The sequence below is a fragment of the Phyllopteryx taeniolatus genome, chromosome 17 (assembly GCF_024500385.1).
Source record: "Phyllopteryx taeniolatus isolate TA_2022b chromosome 17, UOR_Ptae_1.2, whole genome shotgun sequence".
In the NCBI taxonomy this organism is placed as follows: Eukaryota; Metazoa; Chordata; class Actinopteri; order Syngnathiformes; family Syngnathidae; genus Phyllopteryx; species Phyllopteryx taeniolatus.
In genome coordinates this window covers 20,895,136-20,908,937 of record NC_084518.1, presented here as the reverse complement: position 1 = coordinate 20,908,937, position 13,802 = coordinate 20,895,136, and the positions used below count along the sequence as shown (strand labels likewise).

The following is a 13,802-nucleotide window of genomic DNA, read 5'->3' as shown; positions in this document are numbered from 1 at the left end:
TGGTGAAGCTACGAACTTGTGTTGATCCCTTATTGCTCTTTAAAATGCTGAGCTGTCAGCATGAGGCAGGTGAGGCACTCTGTTGCGCTCACGACTGAATAGACATAATAGGTCAGGAGTGAATGACAGGCCGAGTTGTGGGGTCAGGCCTACCATCCAGCTTGAGCTGAAGAGTGAATTACGCTGTAGCTGGGGCAGCTGGCCTGAGCCAAGGCTGCGTGTTGAGATTGTGTCCCAGCAGCTTGTTACTCCAAGTGTGCATGTGGATAGTGTGTAGGAATCCATATTTTTAACGGTGTCACACTGTTCCTTGATATACCTGATGTGTTACAGCTGCTTGAAAACGCAGCTTTTTACTCCTCTACCAATAAGTATGTTTCATGTAGTCTCGGGCGATCTAAGATTTGGGCGCTGTATCATTGAAGGATTATGACTAAAGCTCATCAAAGAAAAAGTCTGGCGTGTCTCACATGCTGCTTTTGGAAAGAAAAAAAAAAGACTGAATATTCAAAGCCATTCCTCTTCCTGCGAGGAAATGAAACTTGCACAACAAATAGAGAGCGGGAGGATTTTGTTGGTCTCATTCACTGCCCAGGGGGCAGAGATGGAAGATTTGGAGATTGTTTTCGTAGAGAGGCATTTCGGGGGCCGGTTCGCTCTGCAGCTGTGGCCTCCACTAGCCACGAGGAGTTTATTTAATTCACGAGAAGAGAGCACAAAATATCTTCAACCCCCTGAAAGTCAAGATTTTGCACGCTACTCTCCTCTGCTTTGCTCCAATCACCTGCTGACAGCTTGAGCTCACCACGTCAAGGACAGTAGACGCACTGAAGCATCGGCACACACAGGCAGCCGCAGTGTAAACAGGCACTTTTACATGACATCCAGTCAGGATGATTGCGCTTGCGCTACCGTGCATCACCTGCTAAGACATGATTTTTTTATTATACAGCGGCGCTGCTAGCGGGGTCTCCTCGTAACTGGACAATTGTCGAGATGGGATTTGCCCGGTGGCGGAGGAGCCAGCCACAGTGAAAGACAAAGTTGAGCCTTGCTGTCGAGTTATTCTGAGCGTGGTGAAGAGCTGCGAATTATTCTGCTAATTTCTGGGTTCCCGTGAAGCATGACAAAAAAACTCAAGTGCTTCATGCTCTCACAGTTCCCCTCCTGAGAGAAGCCGAGAGACTCGGGTTTAAAGTTGTTCAGCAAACACTCGACCTGATGAGCATTAATTACATCAATTAAGTCGACCCCAGCTATTGTCTGAGGTGAGTAAAGAACACAATGACGTAAAAGCACAGAGATGACACTGAACATTACTACATTTACATTTACCAACCTTTTAACATGTATAAATACTTTTAAGAGGACATTAAAGAAAGTGATAAGCAATGGTACAAGCCAAATGAGAGTCACCAATTAAGTGTTTTTGTGCTGTGGAAGGTATGGATTCAAATGTATAAAGGCACCAAAGACATTTTTTCAGCAAGTGGTACGATCAGGTAAAGCCTTGAGGTCTCGTGTTATATGGTTCTCTACTGGAGCGCTTTGTGATAAGGCTAAAAGGCAAAACATAAACCATAGTAAGAATACTCTTCCAAAATATTAACAAACTAATGTCTCTGACTTTATAAGCAGGGGATCGCGATTAGCACCGTTGGCTCCTTAAGGCATAAAACCGAGCTAATTGCGCCGCTCTTTGTAGATTTAACCTGGTGTTTAAATGGCAGGCATCACACAAACAATCATGCAGCTTAGTTTTAAGACGCCATCCATCCATTATCTGAGCCGCGTCTCCTCACAAGCGTCGCGGGAGCGCCGGCGCCTATCCCAGCTATCATTGGGCAGGAGGCGGGGTACACCCTGAACTGGTTGCCAGCCAATCGCAGCGCACATATAAACAAACAACCATTCGGACTCACATTCACACCTATGGGCAATTTAGAGTCCTGAATTATTGAACCCCGGTCCTCAGAACTGTGAGGCAGACGCTCTAACCAGTCGTCCACCGTGCCGCTGTTTTAAGACTCATTTTGGGCATTAATTTAGCTGTTTAAAAAGGTAGAATGACACTCCGTAGGGTAATACAGCTGTCTATGAAATTTCTATTATGGCACTTTTCAGCTGCACAGTGCTCAGTTCCATTCACCTCAGTATGGGGCAGTCAATTTTCCATTTCCAAATAGTACTGCAGCAAACTGCAAAAACCCACGCTGCATGGAAAATATCGCTGAGAAACAATAAAAACACATTTTCTAGATGACCACCTTAAGAGAGACATTTTATTGATAAGGACACTGAGGGCAGCAAGAAAACAGACCACTACAGCAAAGTGGAGATTGTGGAGTATAGTAATGTAGCAATCAGAGCTAAGGAACAGAATATGTGACAAGAGATCAAGAGTTCAACTTTAGTTTTAGGGCAAATCTGCTGAATTTGTTTTACAGATTCCACTCCTTTTGATGCCGTGGTTTAGTCCTAGTTCGGTGAAACTATCGTCACTCAAAGCATCATCCGTCCATGAAACATTTTTCCACACTTTTTGGGGCAAATTCCATCTTAGCCTTCTCTCTTTCGAGCTAACGAGTGGTTTGCGTCTTCTGATGTATCCTGTGTCGTTTTGTTCATGAAAGCTTTTACAAGAAGTAGACGGGGATACCTTCTCTTCTTCCCTCGGGAGGTTGTTGCTGATGTTACTCGGAGTTGTTTGTTTACAGCACTCACAATGTTTCTGTCATCAAAGTCTGCCGTTTTCCTTGATCTACTCGTTTGGCGTCCGTTACTTAGATGGACGTACGGGGCTATGGCCAATATTTGTGCAATAGCACTGATCGATTGAACATCTTCTCTCAGCTTCACAATTGCTTGTTTTATACCCATAGACAGCTCTCTGGTTGCTGGTTACACCTCTAACTAGTGTAAACAGAGGCAAAAGCCATACGCTAGCAATATGAAAAGCCACTTACTTTGTAGCTTTTCATAAATATTTGGTCACTTTTTTTTTTATTTTTTTTTTAATAAATAAAAAAAAAACAAATCCTCAGTGGAGCTTGCATTTGTCATCCACCGAGCAGATGACACCATGGTGTGCTGGCCTTCCATTTGACAAACTTGGAGGTGAACTGTTGAAGGCACAAGCATGTAAAAAATAAAAATAAGCCCACGATGCAGCTGAAGGCACTTGAAATCCTGTTTGTCGGGATGCTGAATGATTGATGACCTTGGCTGCCATGTATAATGATGCACACTTAACCGTTTATTTTTGGAACACAATGATCCACATAATTAACTTTGTAGTACAATAAATTGTGCTTCCATCATCCTGACACTTGCCTGAAGTTTGTTTTACTTCTAAATGATTAACAAGGTTGAGACCTTCTAGTCATATACAGCTGCATTCACATTTATGGACAAAGATGCCTTCTCCATTCTAATGGGGAGTTTGCCTTAACTTCTGGAGGGTTACATGGTTGCTGTTGTGCTGCTTTTGTCCCCCCCCCCAAAAAAAGGAAGTATGACTAGATTATGACTTCAAACTGCCAATAAAGCATCAGAGGTCATTTTGAAACAGTTACCATTAGTCCGTCATTCACTTTATTTAGCTGCAAGCGAGCTAGTGTTCAGCTGCAGGCAGAATGCAACATCACTTTTTTTGCATTTGGCGGCAGGTTGTGATAGTTGCTCTAAAATCGTACAAATAAATTACAACAATGCATTTGTGCTCTCGAAAAATAGAACTTTTAAGGAAATCACATTTACAATGTGACAATGTGTCTAGACGGGCTTGTATTTAGACAGTGCACCTTTAAAGGAGGCATTAAAAAAAGGAAAACAAAGGTATTCTTTTATGTGACCTTACCCTCTCCTGTTTATCTCTCCACTGCTTATCGCCTATTCCTCCTTTTGTTGCCATGTCACTCACACGACCACAATTGCAAAGATGGATGATCCAGGATCATTAGTTGCATTGTGTGCGTGCGTGCGTGCGTCCGTGTCTGTGCTTACCAGCGGGGGAGAGAGAGAGAGAATGTGTAAGGTGCATTGTTGTAGTGCCTGTCAAAAAGCCATTAATGTAATTGGGGAGGAAAAAAAATATAATAATTAAAATCCCCCCCCCGAGTGCTTACTGTCAGTACACAAGTGTAGGACTAGTGTTGAAAATCAACTTTTGTTATCAATATCAGGCGTCATGGAAGAGAGCGTCATCTTATTGAAAACGCTGCCACTCAAATGCTGCTGCTGAGGCAGGAGAGATTTAGAGAATTGTGAAATGTTTCTAAAGCACCACCGCTGCGGTGACATTTGCGTTTTCTAATATTCTCTTTTCCCTGTAGTCAAATATTATTTAGAACGAATGATAATTGAATTGGGCACATTGCTTTCACATTTGCACTTCTCAACACGAGCGTTTCGTTCCTACTTGCAGCCTGTGCTTACCCACCTCCTCCACTGCGATAGTATATTGAGAAGTTTCTCATATTTTTAGTATCTTGCATAGCTCCACGGGGGGGGGGGGGGGAAATATTGCAAATACCTCTGTCCAACAATTCTACAGCCTCCAAGCACTATAATGAAAACCTGTCAATATGATTCAAATCTTAATTACATTACCTCGACAAGAAAATTAGTGAGGCAAGCTGCGATGATTTGGGCTTTGTCCGTTACATTTTGGTGTAGATCTGGAGAAAAATACAGGTTGGAACAGTTTTAGCTGGCAAAGGAGGCATGTTTACGGATTACTCGACTTTGGGGGAGATCTGCAAATTGCTGACCGCCATTGTAGATATCGCGCTACAGTTCCTATTGTAGTCTAGTTGTGATGTCACTTTTGGCTTCTGACTTCATGATGTGACCTTCTGAACTTGAAGGAGGATCAAGCTGTAGAGGTGCTCAGCACTAATGCACGGGGTTTAAAAGGTCAGAGAGCCTGCGCAAGCTCGATATCATCCTTTATTTATACACACTTGTTATAAGGACACAGATTTCATGCATTTAGTTTGTGTGAATGCCATCAAAATGCTCCTATATGGCTCTCTACAAGGGCATCAGACAAATAGATAAAAATATATGATTTAAATGGAAAACAGATCGATCATACGATCAATAAAACAGTCTGCTAGACTCTGCAGAGCAAAAGTAAAAAAAAAAAAAAGATAGTGAAAAATAATAACACACAAATAGTCTGCACCTTTCTGCATATCATATCTATTTTTGTTTGGGTTTTTTTGTTCCATGTCCACCCCTACACAAAGTTGTATCCGTTAATTGGATTTTGCATATTCCTACGAACAAACAGCCATAAAAATATGCCCTCCCGAGTTGAGCTAATATGCTTCAGCACGATTCCAGTCCTAAATTTGATAGATTCCATTCAATAACACGGATTCAGATGAATGTGCATCCTGCTAACACATTTACTTGGCTAATTCCAACATCGTAAAATGAAGCTCGTTCATTTTAGTATCCACTACGTTAAACCGATCTCCTCAATATCATGAAGCTGTGCTGTGTCTCATAACCGTGCAGTGGTTTTCAAAGGCTTCAGAGATGTTCACAATATGTATTTGAAATTCCATGAAGTGGCCAGAGCATGCTGGCTCCACTGTACCAGATCTGGCCAGAAGCTTGCGTCTAATTAGCATAATATTTGTGTTTAAGAGCACTCCTGGCGTGGTCCGTTTCGCATTTGCCCGCCATTGCTGTAACGTTTGCTTAATGCCTGGGCTGCGCCTAGCGATGGCATGCTGCGCTCATTGTGAATGCAGCGTGAATGTGCAGTTTGGGTATGGGCCCATGCATCTCCAGGGCCATATAATCAGCTCTAAGCGGCTTCTATCAATCTTCATAACAGTAGTGGGCTGAGGAGGGAAGTGCAGCTAATCACGTCTAACTGGCCCCATGTTCAGCCTGGCTGTCAGTGTTGTAGCGAGGCCATATGCAAACGGTGTCCTTACACGCGTGTCCCTGACTCACGTCTGGGCGGGCCAGTCCACAGGTGGCCGGTACCGGCAGGAACGGGCCGGTGACTTTTCCCGAGTGGCTTCTAGTGTAGGTTAATATGGGAGTGGTGGCCCTGCGGCAGTGGCAATCACAGCTCTGATCAGAGCGGCGCTTCAAAGATGTCTGTCCTAGTTGAAGCCAGAGTTGTCATTAGCTTCTGCCCTGTGCTTGACAGCCTCTCCCCTCCCCCATTCTCGTTCTCTCTCTCTCTCTCTCTCTCTCTCTGTCCTTGTCTCTCGCTCTTATCGCTCTCATATTCTGCCCGTGTGCAAATGGCTACTGTAATCCTGTCTGCTTGCTTGGGCCTGTCACTCCACATTTGCACTAAGCATCTTTCCTTCCGTCATCTCCTTTGCTCTAATTGTATTGTAATAAGCAATTACAGATCTATTTATGCACACCAGAGCTGAGATTGGGCCACTTTTTAAAAGGACGTGTGGAGGAGTGGAACCGGACCAGGCGGTGGCCCTCATCTTGAACTTGTTGCTCGACAAAGACGCCATTGCTCCTAATCGCTCGTTTTCTCTCGCTGAAGTTCTAATTCTTCTGTCCCATCATGCGCGTCTTGCCTTCTGTTTTGTCTCTCGTGCGCAGAGGCCTCCAAAGCAGACATGATTGTGCCGGTGTTTGTCATTTATAGGCTGTGTTTTCTCTTGGTGGGCCTGTTCTCGTGATGCAAATGAGCGATGGCAGTGTTTACCTGGCCGTGTTTTGCCTGCATGTGCGCGAGCGCCTGCACAACGTCTCCGGCTTTGATCATGCCGCATTGCATTGACAGATGCTCTCTGGTGCTTTCCGCTTGCTTATGAGCGAGGCGACTGACGGGATCCGAATGCCAGTAATTATACCCCCGCACCCCCGAACCATAACAACGACAAAGTGTGATGGCTTTTTGCTATCTGTCCCATTATTTTTAGATATGAGAAACGACATCGAAAGCCCCAGCCTGTCTCGGGCTCTGTGTTTACAGCTGTTTATGACCCCGAATGTGGAAGAGGTGAGGGCCGTGATAAAGGCTTCCACCTTGTAATCATAGCTTGATGTGCGACCTCGTCAACGCAGGTTTCTGAGGGCTGAAAGATTTGGGAACAACACATTAGCGTGAAGGAGTCGTGAACGCAAAGAACATCTCAGCTGTACTCGTGTCTGAGTAGTTCACACAACGCAATATTCTTGCTAATCAGTTTTCCTTTTTGTGCTCGGTCATACTTGTCATACATTTGTATGTGATAATTACAAACCAGCACCTAATACAACACTGAACTAACTGCCAGCCACAGTAAAGGAAGAGAGGAAGAGACGAAACCAGCTAGTAACTGTCGTAGGAGAAAGACTTTAATCCGCAGAGAGGCAAATTACAATTGTTGTTTGGAAAAGAAGCAATAGTGCTCAGTCTCGAGTAGCTATTTTAGTTGAGTTCATCTGGAAGTGCAAGTCCTTTAGACATGTTGTGCTTGCTTGGTTTTGCAAAGAAGTAATATCCTCTCCCTGTTCTTTCAGGCAACCTTTAAGTAAACATTGCAACCAAGACCAGTTGGTAGGAAGACTGGTTGAAATCTTGCAATTTTCTTTTGTGAAGCTTCAGCCACATTGATTTGACTGTGAATCACAACGAACAAACGCATCGAGAGAACACATTAGGCCGTATTCGAGGAGCATAGACCTTAAAATAGGAGAGAGGATTGCTGACGGTCCACTGTGATGGAATGCTGAGCTTACCGGTATTTTACTGCCCTAACATTTGGTAAATGCAGGCAAACTAAATGGTGTATTATGTCAAGCGATTTGAATGAAGATGTTTTAATATTTGTTACTTTCATTTTGTCGCTTCCTGCTGTTATCTTGGGTATAACTTTGGATGCAAGTGTAAACCCAGTGATATTGGGTATGCTTGTCTTCAAAATCCAAATAAACAGGAACAAAAAATGCCGTGTAAATACAGCCTTTGAGTCCTACGTCTAACTAATCACACGTTGAAGGTTACTTGGTCGTGGTCAAACAGATTGCGGCAATTGATTTTTGAAAATGGTACTTTGGTCTAAGGACATGTTTGAAACCGAGTGATATAGAGAGGTTGGGCGTTCATCTGCAATCTCCAAGTAAATACTGTATGTTCAGTCTTCGCTCTCCGCACCATAAATGGTGTCAGCTTACACCTTTGCCAGTAAAACTGCTAAATGTCTTTCTCACCATCTGCCAGTCAAGCATGTGGCCCTGGATGGAGTTTAAAAGACAACATACTGCTGGTGCTTGAGTGTAAAACTCTCAAGATTTTCAGAAATATGTTGCATGGTTTTTTTTTCTGAAGCCTTCTGTCTTACATTTTATTTAGTTTCACACTCTAATCATCTTGTCTCATCCTTCTTGGGGAGTTAATAACATTCACAGCTTCCCTTTGCGCTTTCTGTTCTCCATGTTCGGAACACTAATAGCTTTTTGTTGGCGCATCATGAAGGCTCTTTGAATTTTGTTTGCTGCCACAGGTCGAGGTACTGTATTTCTACAAATAGTAATATTATAGCATGTTGCAATATCAGCTGCAGGCTTATCTTTTTCATCTTCCTCGGCACCCACAGTAGTTCTACCCCGCTGTTATTAAACGCAGTCGAATCAGCAGTTCAATATTCTAAGGATGTAAAATGTTGTGCATTATTTACACTCAGCTTAAATAGTCAATATGCACCAGTGCTGGCACTGCACTTACAGTTTTCATTCAGGAGCTCGGGTCGGATATTTTACAATCGAAACACAAAATGTGTACTGTCTCGCTTGGTGGAAACATGGCTTGAGACAGTTTATCTTATGGCGGACCCATTGAGAGATTTGCATAGAATGTCCATGAAAATGCATTTTTTTTTTACCCCCAGACTTTGCTTTTGGTGTATCAAAACAGAAAGAATCAATTCCCTAAATCTGAACAGAAAGTTTGCTGAAGAAACTGTCGACCTGTCTTCCAATCACGTTGACAAACCATTTAAAGGTCATTCACATCACGAACACCTGTGATGTAATTGCTGCAGGTCATCAGCGATCGCCGAGTCTTGATCCTTCAACATTGACGCCTGACGTTTCAAACGTAATACTGAAAGGAGGCTTGTCATCTGCAGTGATCTCACATAGGGAAGCTTTTAATCTTTCAAATCGAAGACCATTTTGCTATTTCCACTGGTCTGACTAATCATGACTTGTCCGTATTCACAAAATAAGAACAAGTGTTTAAGTGTCTTAAACGCTGCTGTTGAACGCGAGAATATTGATGTTAGGCCGCATGGAAAAAGTTGCCAGTGGAGCAGGCATGCAGGTCTCTCTGGACAATATTTGTACAGCAAATATTTTTTGACATGGCATGACAATTATTATAACAAGAGACAAAACGTAAGGAGAAATATGTTTGCTAAATTCTTAGTTGTGACAATGCATCTTGGGAATGACTCTTACAACGCAGGGAAGAATATTACCCTTTTAAATGGCGCCACATTTGTAAGGAAAATGCATTTTTGGGATGAGCAGCAGAGCTGAGTACAGTATCTGGGTTGCACCCATAAACAATTTGTCAATCTTCTCTGCCAATGTGAAACGGGTTATTTTGCCGTTGCCATTGACTCTTGTTTGGTATTTGAGCAATAGGATGAAGAATCATCATCTATATTGTCATGATGACATACATAGAGTACATGCATACCTGCATATTCATGCAATTTGACCTCTGCTTTTAACGCATCACAGTCATGAACACAGCAACACATACTCAGTTAGTGTGTGGCACCATTTATACGGGAAATAAAAATGATTTCCAATGGTATACGATTTGCTGCCATGGAGCATTGTTATACACAAATTGTGTTTTTAGTTGACTTTTGTGTTGTTGCTGCCCCGTGTTGGCGTCTGTGCATGCATTTATTTATTGATTTTAAATATATCTTTTCGGTGAAGGTAAACACAGTGGTATCTGATATGTGCCACTTGAACTGTACATGTAAATAGACGGTCAAAACAATTGTGTACTGCCATTAAATTGGAATTGGAACATTTTGACCTGTAGTGTGCAACCAGGCTTACTGGCCACACATAGTGTACCCTCAAAGTGAAAACACACCGTGACAGACACGCACGTGCACACACACACACACACACACACGGGTCTCTTTACGGTCTCTTTGGGAGGTGCAAAAATAGCTGAATGTTTCAAAAATTGGGTTACGAAAAAAAAACTGGGTTAAGGATCTGTCCATTTATAAATCTTATTGAAATGCTTATTGATTTATTTTCCCTCTTTTTTTTAATTGCGTAGTTTAGTTTTTTTTTTTTAATGCTAGGAAGTGATTTTTAATGAATAATTATTTCCCTGAATCAAGTTAGTGCTACTGCAGTCATCAACATAATCAGATTAAAAAGCATCTGATATATTTGCACCAAAATTCTAAAACAATTAGTAGGACTTGAAACATGTTAACAAAACGCAACCTCCCTATTTAGTTTTATAGTATAGAGCGTTGAGTCATATAATGTCTTCAGTCACCATGGGAACCAAAAAAACAGGGCAACAATTGTTATACCGGGAGTCGGGAATGCCATCAGCTTCTCGGGAGAGAGACAAGGCTGAAAACTTGACAGGCTGGAACGGGTTTTGATGGAACAAGATGGAAAGATGACCAGGGAATGGGCAGCCTGGAAGGCAAATGGGACAAAGAGCTGACGTAGCGAAGCAGGCCAACATGAGCATTGGCTTGTTTATTTATCTATTTCTTGATTCTACCTTGATTGGCAAAGATAAAAGTGAGTGATGATGATAAATATTCGCAGAGCCAGCTTATCAGCAGCTGTCTGGCCCGGGGTTGCCGGCAGTGGCGTCCAAGGCTGATAACCCCCAAGGTCTGAAGGATGATGTTGGCAAGGAGGAGGGGAGAGGAGGAGGATGCAGCTGCCGGGTCTATTCTCGTCTACAACCCACCATCAGCCAGTTCATCATTCGGCATGTTGATGTATCACAAAGGAGGGGAAAAACAGAACAGTGGTTAGCTTCACTATGACTGTCCCCTTTCAGAAACTTGAGTGACACCAAACTCTATCCTGATGTCAAGTTCAAAGTGAGGAAGCCATTTTCTCATGGCCGTTATCTCACTCGGTATATACGTACTGTATAGCCGTACTTTGAACGTATTGGCTTCACTTTTATACTGTGTGTGTATTCCGTGCATATTCAAATCATCTTGCATGCCTTTTTGAATGTGCAAAATTTAGAGGACATGCTGGGCCACTGGACATGTCACCTGGGGCAATACGTAGATTGGGTTCATCTAGACCGGTCGTTCTTAAACGTTTTACACCTTGTACCACCTCAAAAAATACTTAATTCTCCAAGTACCACCAGAATGAGCACCAAAATATTTTAACGTACTAGTAGGCCTAAGTGTTCATCAAAAATGAAGTATACTACTTAAAGGTTTAATACAACTGAGCTGAATGTAAAATAATAATAATAATAATAATAATAATATAAATAAAAAATACTGTTCTGTATTTAAAAAAAGTTTAAGCCACTGTGTGTTTGAGCATTTAATTCAGTGATTCTTTTGCATACCACCAGATGGAGCCCGTGTACCACTATTGGTACTTGTACCGCACTTTGAGCCCCACGATCGTTTCTAGATCATGGTTTCCCAAACTATTTCAGTCCAAGGCCCAAATTGGAAATGAGATTCAATCCCAGGACAACAAACACTGACATACGGTATCAGTCAAAACTTTGAACACATTCTCATTCAACAGCATTAGAAAGTGTGTCGAAACTTTTGAATGTACCTGCAAAACAACATACATTTATTACAATCAACATTTTTTGGAAAAAAAGTGTGTTTGAGGATCAATAAAATTGCTTTTTATTTATTTATGAATAAAACTTATACTTTATAAAACTGACCCAGAAACCTTTGGTTACCGACCTTATGTTTGGGAAATGCTGATTTAGATAGTTGTCAAGTTAAATGACTGCTAGTAAATTAAGTTTGCCTGTGAGACTGTGAGTGCACCTGGAAAGCCCGTGACCGACGCGCGAGTCTCGCTTCTTTTCACCGCTGTCGTCTTTCATGCGTTGAAAGTGTTTCGTCAGCGTTCTGATCAAGATAGATTCCCTCAACCTTTGAGCTCTCCGGCTGTGTTATTCTAAAGAACTGTTATCAGGTTTACATAGTTTATTTTTGGGTTTTCTCTGGTGATTTCACTGAATGATCTATGCATCCAAACGCAAAGAATGATTACTTACTTAGACCTCAAATAGGAAAAGCACAGATTTAAGAATTGCTTGAAAAACGATGGAGCTAGAAATGATTTACTCCAAACACACACAACATAAAGATATTGTCAAACTTGAATATTGAACTGCTTTTGTTTGTTTTGCAAATTTTTTTGATGGATTCCATGACATTCGGAAGTCGGTTAAAAGTTTCTTTTCAACTGACCATACAATTGCAGCATATTTATTTTATTTTTTTTTAAACAAAAGATGGTTGCATGAATGTGCAGGTTTGTGTCCTTAAATGTCCAAAAGTTTCTTTTTGGGTCCTTTTCGATGCTTAGGGTAATAATCCTTCGTATTGTCGCTGTTTTCAATTAAATGAGGCTTTAATGGACTTCCATCTTCTAGCACTCATCAATTTGTTTTGTTGCCTAGCAAGTGAATGCTGCCGTGAGAGACAATCACAGAACTGTGTTTATTCTTCTTTTTTCTCCCTGTCAAAACATTTGGCCTTGTGACCTTGCTTGCTATGAATACAGAATTTCAAATGGTGGTCTGGAACTTTTATTGGGTGCATATATTCAAGAGTGCCTGTGTCCTCTTTGTTAAATGCGCCGCCCATTAAAGTTTTATCTTACTAATCATTCCCTCGTTTTCCTTTCAGATGGTCACAAGAACGAAGAAAATATTTGTGGGTGGCCTTTCAGCCAACACAGTAGTGGAAGATGTGAAGCAGTATTTTGAACAGTTTGGGAAGGTAAGGCTGTTTTTGTATGTATTTATTCTTTGTTTGTAAACCTGCACTCTACATTTATACTGATTACATTCTGTTGATTTGAACATATGATAATGAAACTGAAAGCTTGAAAAGATGAGGAAACGATGGAAACTATGGCTAGTTATGGTTCAAGATTCTGTGTGTTATCAACAATATGCACATGATGAAAATTTATTTAAAAAAAAAAAAAAAAAGCCAATGGTCGCTAAATGATTGTGAAGTGGAACCTCCAAAGTTGAACACAATCTGTTCAGTGACTCTGGTCAACCTCTAAATTTGTTCACATTTTAAAACTACATTTCCCACTGAGATTTTTAGGTTTATTTTATTTTTAAAAAATAAATAAATAACTTCACTGAAGAGGCCAGTAATATTTTAACATTATTATCTGTCATACAAGTATATGCAGAAGTTAACCAGTCTGACGTCTTTTTTTAATGAAACGCTCTTAAACGAGCAAGGCAAAAACTTGAATGACAAACAAAAAGGGTTCAGTGTAGCGTTGTCTAAAATACTTCTCGCAACTCAAATATGTGACACCTGTCGCGGGATATCCAAATCAACGTCCTTTTTTTTTTTTTTTTAACCAAAAATTGGTTCAATACCAGCTTTGACAGTGAGTTCCATCAAGCCATGGTTAATGGAAACAAAAAAAGCAAGTAGACAACATAAAAGAAAACCCAATAAGAGCACTAAAATTGCATAAGGCTAAGAGCAATCATCTTTAAAGGTAATGGCACTGTAACACAGAAACGCTGGACAAATGTACACTGCTGGAATGCTTTCGAC

At 41.4% G+C, this 13,802-nt stretch overlaps 1 protein-coding gene across 14 annotated transcripts in view; it reads left to right on the top strand.

Moving 5' to 3' along the window:
- LOC133467751 (RNA-binding protein Musashi homolog 2) overlaps positions 1-13,802 on the top strand; it is a 215,191-nt gene that overhangs the window by 52,320 nt on the left and 149,069 nt on the right. For all 14 annotated transcript variants that reach the window (XM_061752975.1, XM_061752973.1, XM_061752971.1 and 11 more), the window contains exon 6: positions 12,900-12,992. In XM_061752975.1, coding sequence (XP_061608959.1) covers positions 12,900-12,992 — 93 coding nt within the window. The remainder of the gene's footprint in view (positions 1-12,899; positions 12,993-13,802) is intronic.